This window comes from Epinephelus moara, chromosome 3 (genome assembly GCF_006386435.1).
Source record: "Epinephelus moara isolate mb chromosome 3, YSFRI_EMoa_1.0, whole genome shotgun sequence".
NCBI classification, from domain to species: domain Eukaryota; kingdom Metazoa; phylum Chordata; class Actinopteri; order Perciformes; family Serranidae; genus Epinephelus; species Epinephelus moara.
In genome coordinates this window covers 30,915,512-30,939,716 of record NC_065508.1, presented here as the reverse complement: position 1 = coordinate 30,939,716, position 24,205 = coordinate 30,915,512, and the positions used below count along the sequence as shown (strand labels likewise).

The following is a 24,205-nucleotide window of genomic DNA, read 5'->3' as shown; positions in this document are numbered from 1 at the left end:
AGAGCCATGAATGATGCCACACAAGAGAGTCTGGCTGCAGACCTCCAGTGTGGGGTCGCTTCCGGTGCAGCCTCTAGTCTCAGGCCGGGAAGTGCATGCAAGAAACTTCAAAATAAAATCATTTAGACACAATAAACTTCAAAATAAAATCATGTAGACACTTCCGGTGGAAGCGCTATTGTTGCGCTTTTGTCGCTGATTTATATAGGCCAATCAAATTTTTTACTATGCTTAAATATATATAACAATGTCAGCATACGTGAAGGGCAAGAATAGTTAAATCTATTTATTATCTTAAAATGCATTAACTTACCTGTTTTCTTCATGGTATATTCAACATAAATTATTTGGTGCTTGATTTAAAAACCACACATAAAATGACAAAATGATCAAACAATCAGTTGCCCTTTATTCAGCACAGCAACAACAGTCGTGCCCTACAAGGCCATCAATCATCAATTTGACATTTGCAGTATGTCAAGGGTTATTGTTGGAGTTTTAGTCTCCTGGGCAGTAGGGACCGAAGACATGTCAGCTGAACTTGACACCAGTGGTGAGGAGGCTACAGTTGTTGCTGAATCAGGTTTAAAATAGACATGTGTATCTGCTGAGAAGGGGATGGCAGAAGGTTTAGTTAACTGTGCCGAGGGAACAGCAAGCGCGTTTGTATCTTGTTGAGGAGGAGGAACAGTCAATCCTGCAGAGGAGGAGACGTGTGGATGGTGGATGGTGGAAGCAGGGGAGAGGGTGTAGCAGATGTGTCTGATGGACTAGGGTCTGGCTTGCATTGAGCAGCAGCTGAGGATGTTGTGGCACCTTGGCAAGCCTTCAGGTATCCCTCCATGTCTGTCCTTCTAATAATGCTTCTTTCACACATAGGGCAATGAAAATGTCCTCCACTCTGGCAGTTCAAATTGCATTCGCAGATTTTTTTGTCTAAGAGCAAGTCACGAAAAAAAGTTTAAATTAGCCAATGACTAACAAGACACAAGAACACACACACACAGACACATAAAGATGCATACCTTTGAATGTGATGGCGTTTTTGATGTGTACATCAAGGTGCCGCTGGAGCTTGGCAGGTTGGCTGGGCTTATATTTAGGGCAAAGGGGGCAGTGGAACAGCTTACAACAAGTTGTGCAGCGTTCCACTGTATGCCTTCCATCTGCCTGAATAACTGAGTGATGCATCTACATATCACAGAAAAACTGATGTTGAGCTCATAGTACATACATTTCATGTTAGATAAGATTAACATTATCTTATATGGCCTTTACACGCTGGGTGAAAACTTCTTATGTGGGCCGCTTCATATCATGAAATGGTAGCAGAAGTGTCTGCGACTACAAGACAGTAAAATGTCAGTGATCCGGGATGTAAATGACACTCTGTAATCTTAAAATGGAAAATGTAGAAACACTGAAAACTATCATCCGAGACTTAAATTACGTGCAGGTATCACTGAGCTGTATGTGACATTAGTATAGAATATTTTTTGCTGTTTAGTTGGATGCTGAAGAAACTCCTCTGAATATGTCACATAAACACTTTAAAGTAGGCTAATGTCAGACTGTTTCTGCTACTGAAGTAAAGTAGTTGATGACTGACGACATCTGTCTGACCAAAATGTGGCATTTATAATAACGGGAGCCAGTTAACAGTGTGTGGATTATTTTACTTGATATATTATCTTTGTATCCTAGTTCTCTAGGATCTCTAAATCAGTCTTTGATACTCCTGCAGATAATGTTTCTTTGTGTTCCAGAGGCGTGATGATAATCAGTTCTAACATGTCAGAATGTCCCTAAATGCACCACAGCTTTGGAAATGCTCTCAACCTGTAAGGAAGCTGAAAACTAACAGGTGTTATTCTTAAAATAGTTTGCAGTATAAAGCACAAGTGACAGGTTTAACCCTTTAAACCACAGTATGGAGGGTTTAACTGTAAACACAGGTGATTTTTTTTCCTTGTGTGGTGTTTAGTCTAAGTGACAGTTTTGCTGTTTTCAACCTTCATTTTCAAAGCACAAGCTCTTATTTAATTATTTTTTCCCTTCTCAGATGGCACAAGATTATACTACGGAGGTGAGACGTTCGAACCCAGCAGAATATCTGTGAGTGAAATAAGAAGAAGCTGCTGCAAACACCAAACTGAGCACAAAGTTCAGTTCTGTGGGCTGTGATGCATTTAAGATCTGCGATATTTACATTACATTTTACATCCAGTAAGTTTCCATTATTTTTAACTCAAATGCATAAGAAGCTCAGATATTAAATCCAAAGGAAAAACAAAATGGAGGATCAATCACTGTAAAATCTAACAGAGCTTTGAAACATTCAGCTTTTAATTTGACAGAACATAACTGTACTTTACACTGGTCCGTCTGAAACAGCCCTCAGTATAAAATATTGTGCATCAAAATATCAACACGTGAAACATCAACACGTCAAAGCAGCAACATGGAGGAAACTGACGCTGTGTCCATTTATTTCCCCCGCGTCTTCTGGCAGCACAACTCAAAAGGCAATAAATTAGAGTCTTTAAGTTAAATACAGCTGTAAATATTGTTCTGAGGACACTGAGATGACACTTTGAACCATGTTACAACATTCACCCACAATGCTTCTTGTTTTTGCTGTGTTGGTGAAATCTTCTCACCACAGCCGAGGAGAACTTTAAACAACTTTCTGCAGCAGTGTGTCTTAAAACCTTTCAGAGCTTCGGAGGAATATTTCACCGCCACAGGAGACTGAAAGAAAATTTAACAGTCAAATTTCCATGTGTGCACTATGAATTTTAAATTACAAAATAGAACATTTAGAGTTTAAATGTAGAAAAGTAACTGTCCCGAAAATTTTCTTTCAGCCAGCTCACACGGTGCAATTTAATTACTTGGCATTTTAGTAACCACCACCTTAAAATCGGAGTCATAGCTTAATGCTGCACAAGATTAACGGACCAGAGACATGTTGCTCGTGGTGTCACTATGGATGTATTACAGGAACTGGATACAGGACTCCAAAGATGGCCGCCGTTCATTTGAACAAAAGATGCTTATTAAGAAGGGTTCAGCTTTACCTGCTGGTCCCATCAACACGTTCCCGCTCATCCCACAGGCTTCACAAGTTTTACAAATATAAAACCTTCCTGGATTAAAAATTCATAATACAAAGATTCAATAGTTTTTTTTAGACATCTCCTTTATAATGGTATTTTTTAGGAAAAATGCCTTTTGGGTCACTGGGGATTTTTTTTTTCTTGTTGCAGTACCATGAGTGTCCACCAGTGGCGCCGTATCCAGCTCTCTTCAAGGTATGCTATGCAGGATTTGTTGTTTACTGTTTGTAAACTCTTGCCATCAGTCACTTAGACACAAAAACATGAGACAGGTTGAAAAATACCAAAGTTTCCCCTGAGCGGAATATGCTAAATTTGGAAAAATGCCTAATTACGTATATATTTAAACATAATGTGCTGTTAACATTAGCTGTATCAAATTCAGAATATTGTCAAATTTGGAATATTAGTGTGTATGTAAACATACTCAATGTCTCCTCCACACATACTTCTTTGCTATTGGCCAGTCAAAGTTCACCAAAGTTGAACTCCAACATGAATGTTAATGTAGGATGTACGGGAATGTAGGAAACAAGAAAATACAGCCAGGTTGTCTCCAAATAAATAGGCCGCTGATGACTGAGAGGGATTACGTTTGTATGAGTCTATATTTAGTTTTTTGGGTTTGCTTTTTTAGGAAAATCCTGCATATTGTACCTTTAATACATCCATAATGTCGTAGTAAACACTGAAGAGCCAGTGCTCTGGAGAGTTGGACACTCACACAGTCCTGACATTACTACTGTGGGTAATAAGGCCTTTACAAAGATCATTGGTATCATTTCATTTACAAAGGTATAAGAATTAATTTGAATTAAGACTGGGAACATAGGAGTGTGTTTTTTGACACTTTATATCCTAGTTGGCTTCACTTCATTCTTGTGGGCTTCATCGAAGATGTGCAAGACTAACAGACAATTTCCATGACAAGGTTAAATAGGGTTGGAGGTAAACAAAAATGAACTGCTGTAAACAAACCATCCACCCTCCTAAAGCGCTGCTACAACAGTCACGTTCTCTAAGCCGGTCTGAGTCCAGCGGGATCCCTCTTTTTCACTTCTGATTGTTTAACAGCGCAGATTTAAGGGTATGTTCACTTCCACGGTCCAGCCCAGAGGAAGCTACAGAGGGGACCTAACAGGGTGGAGAGCAGGAGCGCTGTTGTTTTTAAATCCCACTCCACCCAGTAACAGTTGCAGCAGGAGTAGATCCTCTTCCATAAAGTCTTGCAGCCGTTAGTTCTTTATGGCACAAAAGAAATAAACATATCTAACAAGGTGTAACAGCAGATCCCAGGACCAGAGCTGAGTTATGTGACCGCCCATCCAGCATATCCAGGTTTTTACTTCAGCCGAGGGGAAGGTGACCACTTCTGTTTCTCTTCCTGTTGCTTGGCGTCAGTTGTTATGGCAACAGGAGTAGAAATATGAGTCCTTCTTCTGGCCCAGGTCCACGCCGGTTTCCTCTGCTGAGACACAGGAAGAGACTTTATGTTCAAGATCTACATATGTACTTAGAACAGCTTTGGGATCATTTCAGGAGGTGGAGGAAAATCTGGCCCCTTAGATACTCAAGTTATTTTTCATGAACACATTATTTGGATTTAACAAATGAGATATAATGTAGTGACCATAGACTGTAAATACAGATGGACGATGCGTCTCCACTTCTCCCACTGTAGAAAAATGAAGCCAAAATATCCCCGACACCACTGCTGTTGTCTTGGGCTGGCAACATATTTTGGAGCCAGAGTCTGCGCAGCACAGATCGAGTTCCTGTCCATTCACCCATCTGACCAATCACGAGCAGCACCACTGATAGCGAGCACACCGATTGGCACACACAGCTGTCAATATCCACTAACATGGAGAGGGCGGGGCTTATGACCATTACTGCAGCCACCCACAAGGGGGCGATCAGGATGATCACTTTCAGGGAGCTGTCATGTCGTCCACCTTTTATATACAGTCTATGGTGGTAACCTTTAGAGGTGCTGGTAGGAAAATTTCGTTACCTTTGGGGAGAGCCAGGGCAGCTGTTGCCCGTTCCCAGGCTTTATGCTATGCTAAGCTTAACACCAAGCTTGATTTTTAAAATACAGATTTAAGAGAGATATCAGCAACAAATTAAATAAGTGTATTTCCCAAAATGTTAAAAATATTCTATATTATAGCTCTGAAGTAGAAATTTCTTCATTCTGGTGTTCCCCAGGGATCAAGTTTAGGACTGCTGCTTTTTTCTGTGTATAAGCTGCAACTGGGCCACACTCTGTACAGTATTTTATTTCTAATTCTATGTTATATCATCGTACTATACTATATTTTATGTTTTCTTTATTTACCTTTTGTACACATTTTTTACATTTTTCATTGAGGATTCAGCACCCATTCATACCTCTGAGGGTTGAGCGTGTTTGTTTGGACTTTTGAATGTTTTCTTTATTGGCACATTTTGCCTTATTAGGGTCCGGGCAGCTAAGCTGCCAGGACACTATAGTAATCCTAGGTATTCTTCTTCTTTCTTCTTCCGAGGAAATCATACTTCCCATGGGTGCCAGATATCCTCAGCGGTAAACTCAAGCCAATAGTCCTGATGGTGGCGCTACAGCAAGCGTCTAAAGTTCAAAACTTTGAAAATTCATAACAAATCAACCATACGTGCTACAACTTCACAACTTTCATCAAACTGTAGCCCCAATACTTTTTTTAAACGAAACTTTTGTACATTTAAACCTATTAAAAATTATGAAGTTCATCACTGTTTTTTTTTTTTTTTTTTTTTTCAAAAAAATGTAAAACTTCTTAAACCTATCTCCTCCCACAATTTTTGCTCAATTGACACCAAACTTGCTACAGAGCAGACTGTCTTCAGACTGTCTACTACATTTCTCAGATTTTTGATTTATCAAAAATTGACCCTACAGTGCATCAAAATGTTTGACTGTAAACTAGGGATGTCCGGACTGCATGGAAAAATACTGATCCAAGAACTCCGATCCAGTTTTTCATGGAGTCTGATCTAGGTTTTCCGGCCAGCCCAGCACGATTCAAGCAGTCTATTCCAGTGATCCGCTCCAGCACTTACTATCAATCCACCAGGCCAGCATGCAGACACACAGGAAACAGCAGCACCAGGCTGGCACTGACACTAAAGAATAACTGAAAAGGACAGGCTGCATTGTTTGTTAAATGTCAACAATGTCTTGTGGTGTTAATCTCTTTTTTTATTTATTAGGGGGCCAAAGCACAAGTGTGTGGAGTCTTGCTGCTATTTTTATTTCAATGTTAGACAATTTAAAGATTTCTTGTGTTGATTTATTTTCTATTTATTAAGGGGCCAAAGCAGCCAAAGCAAACCAGCTATATTTTTTATTTAATGTTAATGTTCAAGTTTAAAGTTTGTTTATTTAACCCTGTTAACAATAAAGAGGTCAGATTCTCATACCAACTGTTGTGGATCATTCTAACTAACCCCATTAAGTTGTTCTTGTTAGAGTAATATCGCTTGATCAAACCTTTTCTAACATGACTGACAACAAAATAAGTGAATATGTAGAATACGCGCTTGGATCGGATTGGTATCGGTAAAAACTCAAGGCTGCAATATCGGTATCGGATCGTAAGTGAAAAAGCTGGATCGGGACATCCCTACTGTAAACGGTACTAGAAACATATACATGCAAATTCTTGCTAAATAAATCTTCAATGTTCATGAAAAAAATACAAAATTCTAGAGTCATGGTAGATGTGTGGCAAATTTCAGAATTTTATCTCAAAAACTGAATTTTTGACAGCATTTTGAATTTTGCTCTAATGTGAACAATTGGAGTCAATGTAAAAATGGCAATTTTAAACATCAGTTTTTCACTTAGGGAGCAAATCAATCATTGTTACAAACAAATTACCAACATCTCCATGCTGTTGAGATGCAATATGTGTATTTTCAGATTTTTGTTTCGATAACTGAATTTTTTACAGTGGTTTGAAATCTGCTTTTCCATGCATGGACAGCTGCTAAACCTGCACGTCTGGCTTAGTCAATTTGTGAAGCTACACATGAATTGTCACTGACTAATTAGCTCAGTGAGATAGAAATTGATTCTTAGTCTCAAAGGTTGTGAGTTCAAGCCTCAGCTGATGCAATTCCTAAATGCCTTCCAATTCTTCTGCTTGTTGCTCAGAATTGCCTAAAAATGCCTGGACCCGACCCATCGCTGCACAGCAGCTATAATTTTACACCTTACATTCCATTGGTGGAGGTACTTCTTTAAGTCAAGATGAAACAGCATTTCGTGAGTATCCAGTTTCAGTATTGTGACATATTTCCGAGTAAACCAGGACAGGCAGGCAGGATGTGACTTTGTAAGGAATTTGATTTGATCTTTCAAAAGACGCCATGTCAAAACAGTCATTACAGTGAGGGGCCCGACAGTGTAGCACTGACAGGATTATAATATCGGTCAGGAAGAGGGAGACGAAGTCTATTGCATGCTTTATGTAATGTTAGTTGCTGAAGATGTCCACTCTAAAATGCCTTACGCATACCATAAAACATTTATATTTTATCTTGCTAGACTTGCCCGGCGTTTTTTAATCATATCAGCTTTAAACTCTATTCAAACATAATGTCAGTTAGCCGGCACATGAGGAGGGAGAGGGAGAGGCAGAGCGCGGAGAGAAAATGAGGGGACGTACGAGATATTTAACAAATGTCACACATCAACACATAGTAGAGCTACGTTGCGCCGACAGCAACAGAAAATATATTTACCGTTATGTTACATTATGTGGAAGGTTATCCATGTGGAAGATTACTGCAACAATTTCATTAAACGCAACAAACTTCCATGACTTTTCCAAAACTTTTAATTATTTTTATTAATTCCATGACATTTCCAGGCCTGGAAAATGTGACTGTAAAGTTCCATGACTTTTCCAGGTTTTCCATCACTGTGGGAACCCTGCACTATATGTAACCAAGGGCTGAAACACTAACAAAATGCCAGTAGCTAGCATTAGAACATTAGTACTCGTCTTTGTAGCGTGTAGTGTGGCTTATTTTTCAGCCGATTCAGCATGTTGAATCAGCTGCATGTGAATGAAACGCTCACCTGTCATATACTGGAAGGCAGTGCTGTTGTAATCCTCTGCAACTTTCTGGAACAACTCATCTGTCGAGTAGAAACATAACGAGGCCCGTCAGTTTCCATCAGGTCATTCACAACCACAGCTCCACTCACAGTCATGATACCAGTTTTATAACAAGCAATAACTGCACAAAGGCTGGTTTCAAACATGCAGTGTGTTCAGTCAGAGATGCCCCAAACCCAATATTCTTATGGCACACACAGAAAAGTGCAGTGTAATTTGACATTTTTATAAACTTGTACATTTTAAAAGAGACAATATTTTAAAGAACCGCAAAAAAAAAAACATTTACCAGTTATTTTAATTTCAGGACCTTTTTCCAGGCCCCCTAATATAATGGTAGGGGAAACACTGCTAGATTTCCCATTTGGACCTTTAACCTGTTGTAGCCTTTAAAATACTCTGATGGTGTTCAATTCAAGAGCTTTATCAGACAGGAGACGGACATTAAATTTGCTTCATGTTTACATAACGAGACATTTGTCTAAAAGAAGCTGAATTCAAATGAGGTACAGATGCTTTTCCAGTTTTAATTCCTCAGATGTTAACCTGAATGCAGATTTTTTAAAATGCAAAGAAAGTATTGGTCTGATTGTTGTTGTGGTTGTAAGAGAAAACAGCGTGAATCGACCATCCTCAATTTATGAAGCTTTGTGTGTTAGAGGTGACGACTGAGGCTGCTCTCAGACCTAGAGTCATCTCCTTTGGTCTGAATCAGGGACTCATGTTGTTCCAAAGTTGTATAATTGCCTAGAGTTGGTTCGTGTTCTCACGGCAGCATTTACAAGCGGACCAGATCAAAAGCCTTTTCTGAGAAAGCTGCTCTTGATTGGTCAGAATTTCCATGTAGGAAAAATCCAGGAAGTAAAGCAAACGTTGAAGAAGAGTACACTTGCAAGATAAATGTGACACTTTCTAATGTCACAATGGAGGGACAACTACGCAGGTTGATTTTAGCGCTGCTCATCGTGGACTATATTGCTGTCATTGTTCATTTTAGTCAAACCATACAGTTTGAAAACGAGGCGCGGCTCCAACTAGAAAACAATGTTTTGATGCATTGGATGTGCTGAATGTGCATATTAAGGCAGTACAGGAGGAGGTGCACATTAATAATCCTCCAGGACTGTAACATGCTCATGTTTAACCCAAACAATGTGTCATGTGACTGCAGTTGGTTCAGATCCAGGTCGGAACACGCTCTCACCACAAAGCAACCGCACCAGAGTTCATTTGTAACCAGACTGAGACCACCTCTTCAAGAAGGTCTTGGTCTGGTTGTTTTGGTGCACACCTGAGTGTGATTGCTGTGTTCACACCTGCCCAAACGAACCGCACTGAGGGGGCAAACCAACTTAAGTTTGATTGAACCGAACCAAACAGGGCAGGTTTTACAGCACCATGAGTGATACATTTATCACAGCTTTCTAAAGGCAGTGAAACAACTGATCATTCTTGTGTTTCAGTTTTACTTTTCTGCAGAACAACAGCAGCCACTCAACAGTGTTTCCCGAAGAATTAACTGTATCTGCTGCGTCCTGTTGGATGTTCTCTGACTATAATCGAGTGTGTTAACGCACTTCAGAAGTTGCCCAGATTTTACAATATCAGAGTCCTGATGAAACCCACTTCCTCATTGACAAACAGGAGTAAATACAGCTGTGATTGGAGCCAGCCACTGATGTTAAATGTGTCTGCAGATGACTGGAGGTGTGACTCACCCACGTTGTTTCCTGTTTTACTGGAGGTCTCGAAATGCTGCGCACGAATCTCTGTGGAAGCAAACCATAATATGGAGGTTAAATGTCAGTCAGACGGAGGCACACAGATGCTGACAGGGGTCAACCGTTTCCTAATATCCTTTGACCACATTCTGGATGTTTACAAGCGTTTCAGTAATCTCATTATTTCCCAGTCTGGGCAGTCACCTAATCGCAGAAATGTTCATGGAAATGGAAATCCTGGTTTCCCCTTTTTTCCAGGTTAAAGGATTAACTCTGCTGACAGCTAGAATGTAAAGCTTTAAACTTGTTTCTTAAACAGAGTTTCTGCAGGGTTCACCAGGTTCAGGCTCAGACTTTTTAAGACCGTCTTAATGCCAGAAATGAGGGATGATTTGGACAAGAATTAGGTCATTTGAGGAAAACTTTTCAGAACTTCCTCTCAGCAGTAGAACACTTATTCCTGATATTAAAATTCATTAAATTAAAGCTCTCTGGACCCAGATAAGTGGCAGAACCTGGATGGATGAACCACTTAAAGATTAATTTATTAAGTTATTTATTTTGCTCAAATTCGAAACATAAGCTTCCACCATTATTATCAGTCAGAATGACCCTTAACCCTTTGAAACCTGGATCGACATCAGTTTTCTTATGCTGCATTCAGACGCCTTTTACAAGCATTTAAACCTTTGAAATCTGAGAAAATTGGTTTGATTTTTTTGTTTTTTTGAAAGCATGGGGGGGGGGGGGGGGGGGGATGACAATGAGTAAAAAACTTATAAAAGCTGACAAGAAAATAAAATTAATCAGTTATCAAAAATAAACAAACTGTTGGAGAGTTGGCTTGTTTACAGCGTATCCACGACAACACACAGAGCCAACTGTAAACGGACAAGAGGCCGTGTGTCGCAAACTGCTGCAAAAACCCCACTTGAGACACATATATCAAATAACCTGAATACATGTCTAAATAATGCTTCTAAAAGCTGAATAGTAACGGCATCCTTAAAGAAAAATGCTGCATTTGGAAAAAGGCCTAGTTTGGGAAATCTAAACAAAATATGCTAAGTGATCCACATAAAATTCAGACTAATAGAGGATTATTGGTGTGCATGTAGACGCACCCACTGTGGCAGCAGCACAGCAGGATGAATGGCTCAGAGAAAACTTTTTCCACGGCTGAACGATGGTTGCAAGTAGCAAACACATGCGCGCAGTAAGAATACAGAGCTCCATGAGCTGTAGTTCGGCCACCTTCATCAGACACAGTCACAGTTGGTGGTGTGACGTACGCTGCCCGACAGTGAACCAACTGTCTCATAACAAAAGGCGGACTCTCGTCACACCACAACCTGCGACACTTCTGAGGAGGGAGTCACGACCACAGCTGAAACTGTCAAAGTCAACAAACACGTACTTTTGACTGTCAGTAAGAGAAAGATTTGGAAATTTAATTTGCCCTTTACAGACTCTGTTAATCCAGTATCTACAAATATTTAAAAAATGAAGCAAAATATTAAAAGGATAGTTGTATGAGGTACTTATCCACAAACAGTAGATGTCAGTCAAAATGCTCCCAGTTTGGAGAAGCAGGCTGGAGATGGAAGCTAGGTAACGTACTGCTGTGGATTGGTCAACAATAAAATGTATTATATCCACTTAAAAAAAAGTCCCACCTAAAAACATGTTGATCACTTGAAGTGTTCGCTCTATTGTGAGTATTTTATTCTTTACTTTTCCTGTCAGACAGCCTGCTCCAATGGGGAAGCCATTAATGACTTCAGATCCCCAACAATGGTCTTGTCAAATCCACAGGACTCCATTGACAAAAGCACTAATTTTACTTCACTGAACACAGGAGCTTGCTGGTCTACTGCTGCTTGGATCAGATAGTTAGTTTGTGTTATTGTGTGACTTTGGTGAATCCAAACTAATCCCTTTAAAACACCAAAGTCACACAATAACACAACTCTTCGAGGCAGCAGTAGACCAGCAGCTTCTGTGTTCAGATATGTTAAATCACTGTTTTTCTCAATGGAGTCTGGCTTCGAAGAGAGAGATTTAACAGCTTCATTTTCCAGCTGGAAATCTCTGACATGAAGGTAAAGCTGAGAGAATATTCTAAATATAGTGTACACATAACTGACATAGATTTTTTTAGGTGTGACTTTATTTAGGTGTACTATTTAGGTTAGCAGTACATTGCTTAGCTTCCATGTCGGACTCACTGGAGGTATGTCAGCTGACATCTACTGTATGTAATATACTGTCTGTGGACAAGTACCCCATACAACGCAACCTCAAAAAAATCTGAACTATCCCTTTAAAATGAATCAAGTTTAGAGCATAAACAAGTTGATTGACTGAAAATTAATAGGTTACTATTTTGGTTTTTATTTGTTTCTGTAACTTTTGAGCAAAAAAAAAATGCATATATATTCAGTTTTCAGCTTCTTTAATATGAATATATGCTGATTTTTAGTCTTCTGTGATATTAAACTAAATATGTTTGGATTTTGGACAGTTGGTTGAACTGTGTCGACCCCTTTTAAAACTATTTTCTGATGTTTTACAGCTGCACCATCACTTAAACTATAAGAAAATAATCAACAAATATATAGCAATAATAGTGAAAATTACCATTAGTTGCAGCCCTCATACATTTTTTATCTTTTTTAAACTAACTCAAAGGATCAGATATGTTAGAATTAAATCACTAACCAGTTTCTTACATATTTTATATACAAATTAGTGCACATACACAAATATGACGCCAAAATAACCACATCATTCTGCTGGTCACGCATCTTAATGAAGGCTGCATGACTGAAGTGTACCGAGTTAATTACACACAGTTCTGTCCAGGTAAGAGCACCAGTGTGACCAGTGCAGTGACCAGTGTAGTGACCAGTATAGTGACCAATAAGAGAGGCAGGTTAATGACACAGAGACTTAAATTACCGTCAGCAAAGTCCTGAGCATCGTGGTAGTCGATCTGGCGCAGGCTCCGATCTCCTTCAATCAGGTCGCTCTTCGTTCCACACAGGTAGATCTTACAGTGCTGCAGAACACAACACAGTGTTGGTGAGTTCAGAGGTTCAACATGTCACTTTGAATTTTATAACTTCAAGTGGCTCATGACTGACTTTGTATTTCTGACGTAACTGTAATCACAGACAGACGACCACTTAGACACAGCTCCTAAGTCATCAGTCATCCATCTTAGTAAGTTCATTAAACTAAAACTAAACAAGGTGTGAAAAACATCTTTCGTTAAATGAAATAGAAAATAAAACCTAGACTAACTGAAACAGTATTGTGTTCAAACTAAAATAAATAAATAAAAATATGCAGAAAACAAATGTCTTTATTTTTACTCTTAAACAATTTGGTCAAATTTGTCAACCCAACAAGTGTGAAGAGATGTCGGTGCAGATTGTGGACTGAGACTGGGACGTCTGCACGATTGTTTTACCCACTCTGGACTTCTTACATATACCCCCCCTGTTATGATTAAAAACTAAAACTAATACATTTTTAAATAAAAGCTAAACTGAAAAGAGCAAACCCACTCTGGCAACTAAACTAAACAGAAAACAAAAATTTAAAACAAACTGAAAATAAAAACTAATGCAAAATATAAAACTATAATAATAAAGACATCGCATGTCTGATCAGATTGATAAATGTGATCCTTATTTTTGGGGTTGCATTTTTGATGTATGAAAGGCGCTATATAAATAAAGTTTGATTGATTGATTTTTTTAACAGATATTTCCTGGTTTAAATCAAACTTTTAATTTTAGACTGCATTTTATTAAGATTTGAGAATTTTTGCTTCTTTAATTAATTAATTCAGAATTTTGTAGAGAAAAAAAGTGTTTATAATTTTTACTTTTTATTGATAAATGACCATTTTGGTATCAGTGCACCAAAACAGTGTAAACAGTCACATACTTCCACTGCTCCTGCATTTTTTTACCACAGCTTTACGTGTATATATAAGGATGGTGCAGAGTAACTGTCCTGTAAAACAGAAACCATATCCAGCTCTGTCACACTGAACTTTCGACGAGAAACGCTCTCTTACTTCTTCGCAGTTCTGCAGCTCCTTCACCCAGAACCGAGCTCGCTGGAAGCTGCTGCTGTCGGTCAGATCTGAAAGTCAAAATGAGATATCAACACAACCCTGTGTACAAGGAGAGCGATATCAAAACAGACACCAGGATCCACAACCAGTCAACCAGCTCATATTATTTCAGTGAATTTTCACAAAGTTAAATGAAAGAAATATAAAAGTTAAACATTAAAACAAAGACAACAGAAACAAACTGATCAAATCTGCAGAAAGAAGATGGAAGGTAAAAGAGAAGCAGATTTTAAGATGTTAACGTGACAGCAGTGAGTCATCTGCAGGAAATACCATCAGCTGTTTCCTAAAAAAAGAGAAACAGACATAAACAGCATGTTGTTAGTGTCACGCCGACCCTGTAAGTCTTATCATACTGTGATTATCTTCGTATCCACATCCTGCTGCTGATCGCTCTGATTCTCGTCCTCTCAGCGATGAAACTTTTCATGTTTTCTCCTCTCTCGACTCACTGCCCTTTTCCATATCTCCACTCAGTTACAGGGACTCTCCTTGCTTGTACACCCAGACTCTCAGCACTGATGTAATGTGAGAACGTACCGGACAGTGCAGCATCAGATGAGCTCAGCACTCCTCTAATGACCCACTGTCACGCTCCAAACTCTGTTTATTGGAATGGATTTTAAACTCAAAGTTATTTACAGTTAGTTTTCCACACACAGCAGTGATCCTGGAGTCGTCAGTGTTCAGTTTAGGTCTCTTTTCTTCAGTAGGTTTGCATTTATGCTACCACCACTTAAGGCGTGGTCACATTACATTTCTGTGCTACGAATATTCGCTCTGTTTCCCTTTCTGCTGAGGCCCAAATGACGGACGAATCCGAGCATGCCTTTGCTGTCCTTCAACTTGTGTAATTTAGTCCTTGTTGCCTCTTCGTATCTTGTTGGCTGCTGCTTTATAATTGTCCCTGTATCCAGACTGGCTGCAGTGTGTTTGATAATCTGTTGTTTGAATGTGCTCCAGACTGGAGGCATGCGTCACAGTTTGTATACATATCTTGACCTCAACAAGGTGGCCAAATGGTTGCTCCTCCCCAATGCAGTGCTAGTTCCACAGGTGCCATCTTTTCCTCGATGTTTACTGATGTTAACATTTGAAAACCTCGACCTAGTCAGCGAGTAGAAGTCAGCAGGAGTTGAGTTTATAGACTGGTGAGTTGATTTTCTCCCAAAAAAAGTGACTTGCAGTTACCACCACCACCACTGTCCCAACATCAACCAGAAGAAGCATCACCACCACCCCCAACGTAGACATAAGAGCATATATTTAGCACAGATTTAGCGGAGCCGACAGAGAGGCGACCGGAAACGAGTTCTGTGATCACGCTTATGAATATTTCATTATTACCTGCACCAGAAACATGACATCACACCTCACTTTTGGGGCTGTTAGCCGACCAATTTCTTAGAACGGAAATGTGACTGTAACCTGAGAGTGGCAGAAGCTGAGCTGGACGTGTTTTAACTCAGGTTGGTCCTGTGTAGTCGGGCAAAAAATAGATCTTAATAAAATCTAAGAGGAAATCTACATTTAATTTTCATTGGCGAGACTTGATGAAAATGTTTGTGGTGGACTATCGGTCACTGAAAGCCAAGAGCAGCTGTGCTTGTAATTATCTTCAAATGCCACATTAGCGACAGGCTGGTAAACTCCAGTGAATAGTCTGCACCAGGATGTTTCGGTTGGTGCAAGTTGTGAGCTGTAATTCAGCAGTAAATAATCAGCCATGTGTGTCTGATTGTGGATGGTGGAGCTGCTGAATGGATTTGTGGAGTTTGTTAGTTGCAGCAGTGGCTGTTAGCAGTTAGCTCCGCTCGCAGCCAGCGGCCGCCGGACTTCACAGCTTCACCCCGCAGGACTCCACTCAGTTGATGGTTGATGGTGTTTGACAGGCAGGTAGGAGGCTCAGTTATCTGTGAGTGTAGCTGTGCTGTAAGTAAACAGTCTGAATTCAGATCAGTTTTCTCTGACAGAGATGAAAGTTTAGTTTGAATCACCAACTCTGCAAGAGGACACCAGTTTAAACCTCCAGACTAACATGTTGCAGATGAAGAAAGTTATGTTTCTGCTTCTTAACAGTCAGATGGATAAGTCAGTTCACAATGAACCTGTGGGCAAATCCTAGTTGTCTCACAATAGCATAAATAGAGAGATGTTGAGCTTTTCAAATGATGATCAGTAAGTGTGTGCTCGTAAATCAGCCCTTAAACCTGTCAAACACTGCTGGAGACACAACACACATACTATTTTATACAACCTGTCATCTTGATTCTGATTTATGAGACATGAATTAGCCTCACTGGATTAGTTTAAAGAGAAAGAACAGAAAACATGATGACTTTAAGTTGACTAAAACTATGACGGATAAAAACGACTAAAATGTGACTAAAACTAAAAAACACTTTGATCTCAAGACTAAATCTAAAATAGCTGTCAAAATACAGAAGTACCACCTGCAGCTTTAAAGTTGTGTCACAAATCCGAAGTGACTCAAAGCTCGAGGCCGTGTTAGCATGAGGAAACAGAGTTAAAAGAGCGGCATCTCTGCACCAAAACCCCCAGTTATAAAATATAACTGCCAGCCCAAACCAGATCAGCTTCACCTGAAATAGTATCAGCAGCACAGTGCTCAGTTCCCCACTGAACACACCACAGACAGTAACACTGTGCATTCAGTTCTGTTTGCTCTGAGGTTGATTTAGAAACACATCCAGCTGTTGTTGCCCAAGAACTAAACACACCTCCAGCGCAGCCACCAGAGGTTAAAGTTACGACACCTGAGAGTTCACTGTAACGTGATTAGGAACACTTTAGATTTACCGTAGCAGACGATGGCAGCACGTGCTCCTCTGTAGTAGATTCTGCTCATGGCTTCATAGCGCTCTGATCCAGCTGTGTCCTGAGGGAGACAGAGAGGAGAGAAAAAACTGAGCTCCAGCTTCTTGTTGAACGTGCGTGTAATGTCTCTGTACACAGTCGACATTCCTACAACCCCCATTCAGGTTGTAAGAGCTGTGTAATCCCCCCACTGTGACACGCTCTGCAGCTCCCAGCTCATTTCCACATAAACCTCAGCTGTTTCTCCTGCCTTTATTATTATTATTATTATTATTATTATTATTATTATTATTATTATTTCCTCAAACTAAAATAAATAGCTTATTTCTCACACTAACATTTAACATCGTATAAAAAGATATTTATTAATTGTTTAAATTAGATTCCAAGTTTATACAATCAGATTTTCTAACCTAGTCTCAAAACCACATTTTCTCTAATAATAATCCTGAATCCTACCAATTACAGAAAACTTAACTTAAAAAACAAACAGCAAATATATAAATAAATGTGGCCATGTCAGCAGGATCAGTACAGGGAGCTCTCAGTTTATGTGCATGGCTGAGGAGCATCAGTTTGTGCAGCAGTGGTGTTGCACAGATCGGCGTGCACACTAGACACACCGAGGGGCTCAGCCCACTCTGCCGAACCTGTCGTACATGAGACCACAGACTATTCTAATAGGAAATAAGGAAGAGAAGAAGGAGAGGTGGTGCGAGGAAATGCATCAGCCCTTAGCGTGTAATAAATCTCTTGATATTAATAAAATATAAAATATAAAATATGAAATATAACATGTTATATTTGTTAACAATAGAAATTCAGGTTTTTAAAATCGGGCTGAAAACAACTGCTGTGGATCAGCTCAGGTCGAGCGTGGACAGATACTCTGTTTGTTCATGTCAGGTTGGGCCTGATATTTTGGGCTTGATCACAGCTCTGACCTGAATCTCTGACTGTGTTCAAGTTGCATTGTGGGTAATGTAGGCACCAGGTTTTGAAAGAAGAATGCATAGAATAAAAAAAGACAATGTGTCTGGTGCTGCTGCATCAACGTTGATCTAGAGTCTGATAATGTTAAAGGGTTGGAACACTAAATCAGATCTCACCTCACTAGAGCTGAAAATGATGCAGTAAAATGGCTCAAGTTCATATCAGGCGGCGTCTGACTCACCCATATTCCCAGAGTAATCACCTTCTCTCCCACCTGGATTGGTTTGGCAACAAAAGCAGCACCGATAGTCTGTTGGGAAGACAAAACAGTCGCAGTCAAGCATCGGACATTCACAGACTGAACTTCAGTGTCGATTAATGTGTTGATTACTTTCTTAATTGGTCTTTAAAATGTCAGGAAATGCTCAAAACTGTCGATCAGTGTGTTCATGGGTCAAAGATCACGTCCTCAAATGTCTTGTTTGTTTTGTCCACAACCCAAAGACACTTCAGTTTACTGTCACAGAGGAAAGAAACCAGAAAATATTCACATTTAAGAAGCTGCAATCAGAGAAATGTGACTTTGTTTTATTAAAATAAAATTCAAACCAATTTAACTATTATCAAATTAGTTGGCCGTTAATTTATTAGTGACAACTTACTGATTATTTTGGGGATGGTGTGTCAGTGTGTGAAGTCACATTTTACTGCTAAATACATGACAATACATAAATGCTGTGAATGTTCAAACTCGTCTTATTATTCTATATATTTCGTATTTTTTCATTTTCATAGCATGAGATGATTTCCAGTTTTAAAGCCTGTTGTGACCTGTTGCCTTTTGGGAAAGGGTTTGTACGGTTTGATCCACAAGTGTTTGTAATGTTCCTTGTTTTTATAATGACAATAGTCCTCAGCAGGACGACTGTGTCTGTCTTTTACACTTGAACACTGTCTGTTGAGAATACATGAATAGAAATGTTTTCACTTTATGCATATTTTTTATCCCAGCTGTACCGAACTGGCACTGAGCCGTTACTTTCCAGAGCCGCTGTATCGCTCTATGCATCATGGTGTTTTCTTAAACAGGACACGAGACAGGCACGTCACAACAGCTTCCACATTAACCCTTCAAACTCTGTGATAGAAACAGTCTGCTATGGCTACATTGGTATTTTTGCTTAGTGTGATGTCATTTCTTGGAGTATCATCAAATGCTTCATGTCCCTAAAATCTGACCAACCTGAGCTAAAAGGTTATAGAAGACAATAAACTGTATTGAACTGCAAAAAATATGAAATGATGAAAGTTTGAAAATTTTGTCATAACAAAACATAAATTAGACTTTTTCTTTTTTTCAAAGCACCCCAGACGTCCCTCTCCCCAGTAACACTTTCCAGCTCCTCCTAGAGGACCCCGAGGAGTTCCCAGGCCAGATGAGATATATAATCCCTCCAGTGTGTTCTGGGTCTGCCCCGGGGCCTCCTACCAGTGGGATGTGCCCGGGACACCTTCAGCGGGAGGCGCCCAGGAGGATCCTGATCAGATGTTGAACCACCTCAACTGAGCCCTTTTCACGCAAAGGAGCAGCAGCTTTACTCTGAGCTCCCTCGAGATGTCCGAGCTCCTCCCCCTGTCTCTAAGGCTGAGCCCAGACACCCTACAGAGGAAACCCATTTTGGCCCTTTGTGTCTGTGATATCATTCTTTCGGTCACTACCCAGACCTCATGACCATAGGTGAGGGTTGGGGTGTAGATGGACCAGTAGATCGAAAGCTTTGCCTTCCTGCTCAGCTCCCTCTTCACCACGACGGTCCAGCACAGTGGCTGCATCACTGCAGATGCCGCGCCAAACTGCCGATGATGCCGGGGAAGACAGAAACAGTAGCTTTCTGTTGCAAAAAGAATAAATGGTCTAACTATTATAGTTCTTATTTGGATCTATTCAAACAGGATCATGTTAACAACAATCTCCTGCAGCCGTCTGCGGGATGCCTGTTTTTAAAGGGTTAATATGTAAGAATCTTAATAACATGCTTGTCCAATGCAAAATGTGCTCAAAGAAGCAAAGCGAAACATCTCTGCATCAGTTTGTATCAGTGCTTTAATGCTTTGAGACGATCACAGACTTGAGCCTGATGACCACGACCTCCCCAGGGCCGAGTATAAAAGTAATGCCTTTCATCAGTGACATGGAAATGGAAGCAGATCAGCAGACACTCACGTTCTGGTACGGGCCGACCAAGAAGCGATGGTGGACGTATCTCTCCACCAGGCTGGTCTTCCCCACACTCTCCTTTCCCAGCATCACCACTTTAGCATCCACACGCATTGCACTCATGGTAACAGGGTGTGGAGAAGCCCGGGACGAGACCGCAGCACAGCAAATAGGAGGAAGAGGAGGAGGCTGGGGGTTGATGTACAAGTGTGCTGTGTGCTGAAAAGACAGGATGCACAACAGATGAGTGCCAACAGTAAGGTGTCAGAAATACAATTTACATCCATTTAAAACAATAACAAACATGGTTTTTGAGAGAGAAATAATTACCAAACTTTTCTGAATCACAAATATTTTTACTTCCTCTCATCTGATGTGTTAGTTAAGTCTGCAGTTTGGAGATAGATTTGTCTCAATATTACTATTTGTCTGTAAATATAAAACACCTTCCACAAATACAAAACAAAATTGTAAAATCAAAAAACTATTTTGTAAATATAAAACGGATTTGCAAATATGCAAACAAATTCCAAAAATATATATTAAAAAAATCTGTGAATATATTGAATTCATTTACAAATAAATTTAAAAAAGCAGTTGTGAATTTCTTAACATTTCAAACTTTCGATATTACAGATACAGATATTTGTGAATCCAGTTTTTGTTTGTTCATCTTAGTTTTACGCTTGAAGATTTATATTTTATGCACCGTCAAATATATTGCTGAGTTCTTCTCTGTCTTGTATTTGCGGATCTTTTTTATATTTGTAAAATATTTTTGTGTGCTTACAAATCTTTTTTCTTTTTTTTTTGTATTTGTGGAAGGTGTTTTACATTTACAGATGACACATTGACACACAGGTTGTGGATCTGTTCACACAAATAATACTGAGACAAACTGCAGTCACCTTCATAAAGAGTCTCTCCATCACATTATTAGGATTCCATTCTTATGACATGAAAGTGAAACTGTAACTGCCACATTATCTCTTCCTCCAAGTTTACATAAGCACTGCCAGTAAAGATAGAAATAATAGCACAGCTGTCACGAGTTACCAGAGTCCAAATGTAAATAGCTACACTCCAAAAAACCGAAAGTATTCACATTAAATAGATAAGAACAGTGGTGGAAGAAGTACTCATACAGTGGTGTTGTTAGTCCCGGGCGTCTGAGGCTTCAGCCCCAAAATGTTTCATGAATCGCCCCCAGCTGTATATGTATATTTTTAAACACGAATAGACCTAATAATAATAATAATAATAATAATAATAATAAACCCCACCCCAGGTGTAATAATGGGCCATTTCATTCATGCATTAAAGCCCTCAACAATTATCTGATATTGTTGATTACAAACACAAGTTTTGGGTCGTTTGTGTCATCGAGCAGTGAGATCACATTCAAGAGAGAGAAAGCGCGCCGGAAACGACTTAAAAGTTGCAGCTGGTAAAAGTGGCGCTCATTTTAAATGCTTTATATACTGATGAGTAGTTTAATCTTTAATTATACATCATCATTCATTATATATTTTCTATTATTAATCTACGTTTTCAAAATAACTAAAGCAGACAAATAAATGTAGCACAGTAAAGTAGAATGTTTCCCACTGAGATGTAGAAGAGGAAAAGTATAAAGAAGCATAAAATGGAAAAACTCCAAAGTATTCTGTTTCTGCTCAGTACTCATTACTAACAACTACTCATTTTTTAACATCACAATTCATCATTAATCTGTAAAGTAAAATAAACTGTTTTACATAAGATGCCAGAGTTAATTAAAAACAAGGTTCCCGCCATTATTCATTGACAACATTTGAAAACTTTTCCATATATATATACATATATATATATATATATATACCTCGACAGTAGGGTTAGAGCTTTATCCTGTTTCAAGATTTACCCTGATAGAAAAGTTGACGGTTATCACACCGTGTACATTTGCTTATCTATGATATTGGGGGGAAAAAGCAACTTGACGGAGAGTCTCTCCTTTATTTGAGTTAGTTTTAAAGGAAAGACTTTTTACACAAAGACAACAAAATGGTTTCGAGTTTCAATTTATTCGATCAACAATGATCCTTCGATTTTCATTCCTTTAAAGTTCATTCTGACTGATAATAATAGAAATTCTGTTTATTTTGACACCATCTTCTTTATTCATTTATTGTATTTAAGACCCATTGGTGCCTTTTAATTATTATTTATTAATATTTATTTCTCTTTGTGTCCTGATTGGTGGAGACTTGAGCACTTTTATTTTATTCTATTTTATTTTATCACGTTTTAATGTGTATTGTTTTTATTTCTCGGCCTGTTTTTCGTTGTTTCATGTTACATTGTTTTGTCATTTGTCTGTTGAGTGGATGTCACTATCTTGCTGCAAAACAAATCTACCTACGAGTATAAAAAAAGTAACCTGAACCTGATCGTACCGTTAAAATGTCGTCTAATATCTTAACCCTTGTCAACAGCTTCAGAAAATAAATTTGCCTTTTTAAAGACTACTGTAACTATTTCATTACACACAACAAACTACCACGACTTCCCCACACTTGGGAAATTCACATGTCACAGCAGCTCAAAGCACAGACAGAAAAGGGAGGGTGACAATGTTACTTGAATAAAAGAAAATTAAAGATTTAAAAATAGAAAATATGTCTATATATATATATATATATATATATATATAGACACACATATATATATATATATANNNNTATATATATATATATATATATATACATATACATATACATACATACATATATATATATACACACATATATATATATATAATTGTACTTTACTTAAGCATTTCCATTTTCCACCACATCTCAGAGGGAAATATTGTACTCCGCTACATGTCTTTGATAACTTTGCAGATTCAGATTAACAATACAAATTAAATATAATGTGTTATTACAGGTCATAATTTACGAAGAGGGGGATTCACAAGCTAGTTAGCGGTGTATAACGTAGTCAGGTAGTGCCGAGTATTTTTATGGTGTAGTATTTTTACTTGAGAGTATTTGTTCCAGCACTGCCTCACCGGGACAAACATGACATAGCCAAAAACACCAGCCGTTAACGTTAACGTTAGCTAACCGAGCTAACTTCATACACACACACACTCACCTGGTAACGTTAGCTAGCTTGACTCAACAGATCTTCACCGTCTGTCCTCCTCCGAGCAGGAGCCGTACCGGGCCGGTCAAACCTGTTTTAGAGTCCTGACGGTAACCGACAGACCGACTGTCATCTCTCCAGCTGCTGCCTGGATACTGAGAGCGGCAGCTAGCTAACGTTAGGTGGGTTAACGTTACCGCCACTGTTGCGCAATGACTCAAAATACAGATCGGTCCGGTAGATGACGTTAAAGACAGAGACGGTAACCGGCTGACATCGTCTCTGGGTATTATCCGAACAAGTCCAGCGGAGTGTCGGGACTCAGCTGACCGGAGACAGAGCTGTTTGTGAGGGGGAGAAAATCTCCATCTGAGCTTTGTTTGTTTGGGTGGGAACCAAAGAGGCGGCACACAGCGGTTTCCACAGACGGAAGTGCCCGGATTTAATGAGACAATTACCGGAAGTATAGTGTGGAATAAATCTTTCATTTATTTATTTATTTGAATTGTATTTACGATCAACAAGGCACGTCATATGAAATTTAAATACAGTTTGAAATATGATTAAAACTGAGCTAAACTGCAAAGAATAAATAAATAATAATGACGGATTAAAAAACAAAAAACGAAATTAAAAACAAAATACAAGTGGTGAAAATGTAATTCTCTATAAATATATAAAACATATAAAACATAATGTAACAATTAGAAAAAAATATAAAAATAAGGTTCTGATAAACAGTTGGAATAAAACTGAAATGTTTAAATAATCTAATCACTTTTAATTATTTATCATTTTTGAGCTTAGTCAACTTAGAACAGTTGTGAGGTATTTTTGAAAATTGGTATCTTTGTATCTTTGATGTTTTATTGTCACTTTGTTTTTACTTACTTTGTAGTTTTTCATGACTTTGTGGTTGTTTTGTGTCACGTTGTGGTTGTTTTGTG

General features: G+C 38.9%; 1 protein-coding gene across 3 annotated transcripts; it reads right to left on the bottom strand.

Annotated features, from left to right (window-relative positions):
* Positions 1–354: 354 nt before the first annotated feature.
* Positions 355–23,678, bottom strand: rab24 (RAB24, member RAS oncogene family). 3 transcript variants are annotated; one of them, XR_007569738.1, is made up of 10 exons: positions 23,268–23,678; positions 20,136–20,348; positions 18,153–18,221; positions 16,961–17,039; positions 14,081–14,148; positions 12,952–13,051; positions 9,988–10,038; positions 8,230–8,289; positions 1,026–4,587; positions 355–936 (listed from the first exon to the last, which is right to left on the bottom strand). XR_007569738.1 is itself a non-coding variant. In XM_050041475.1 (9 exons), the coding sequence occupies exons 2-9, from the start codon at positions 20,250–20,252 to the stop codon at positions 4,517–4,519; spliced, it is 615 nt and encodes a 204-aa protein (XP_049897432.1). In that variant the 5' UTR covers positions 20,253–20,348; positions 23,268–23,678; the 3' UTR covers positions 355–4,516. The 3 variants fall into 3 exon arrangements, 2 of the variants coding, with proteins under 2 accessions (XP_049897432.1, XP_049897433.1); XM_050041475.1 differs by having other exon boundaries at positions 355–4,587; XM_050041476.1 differs by having other exon boundaries at positions 355–4,584.
* Positions 23,679–24,205: the final 527 nt, after the last annotated feature.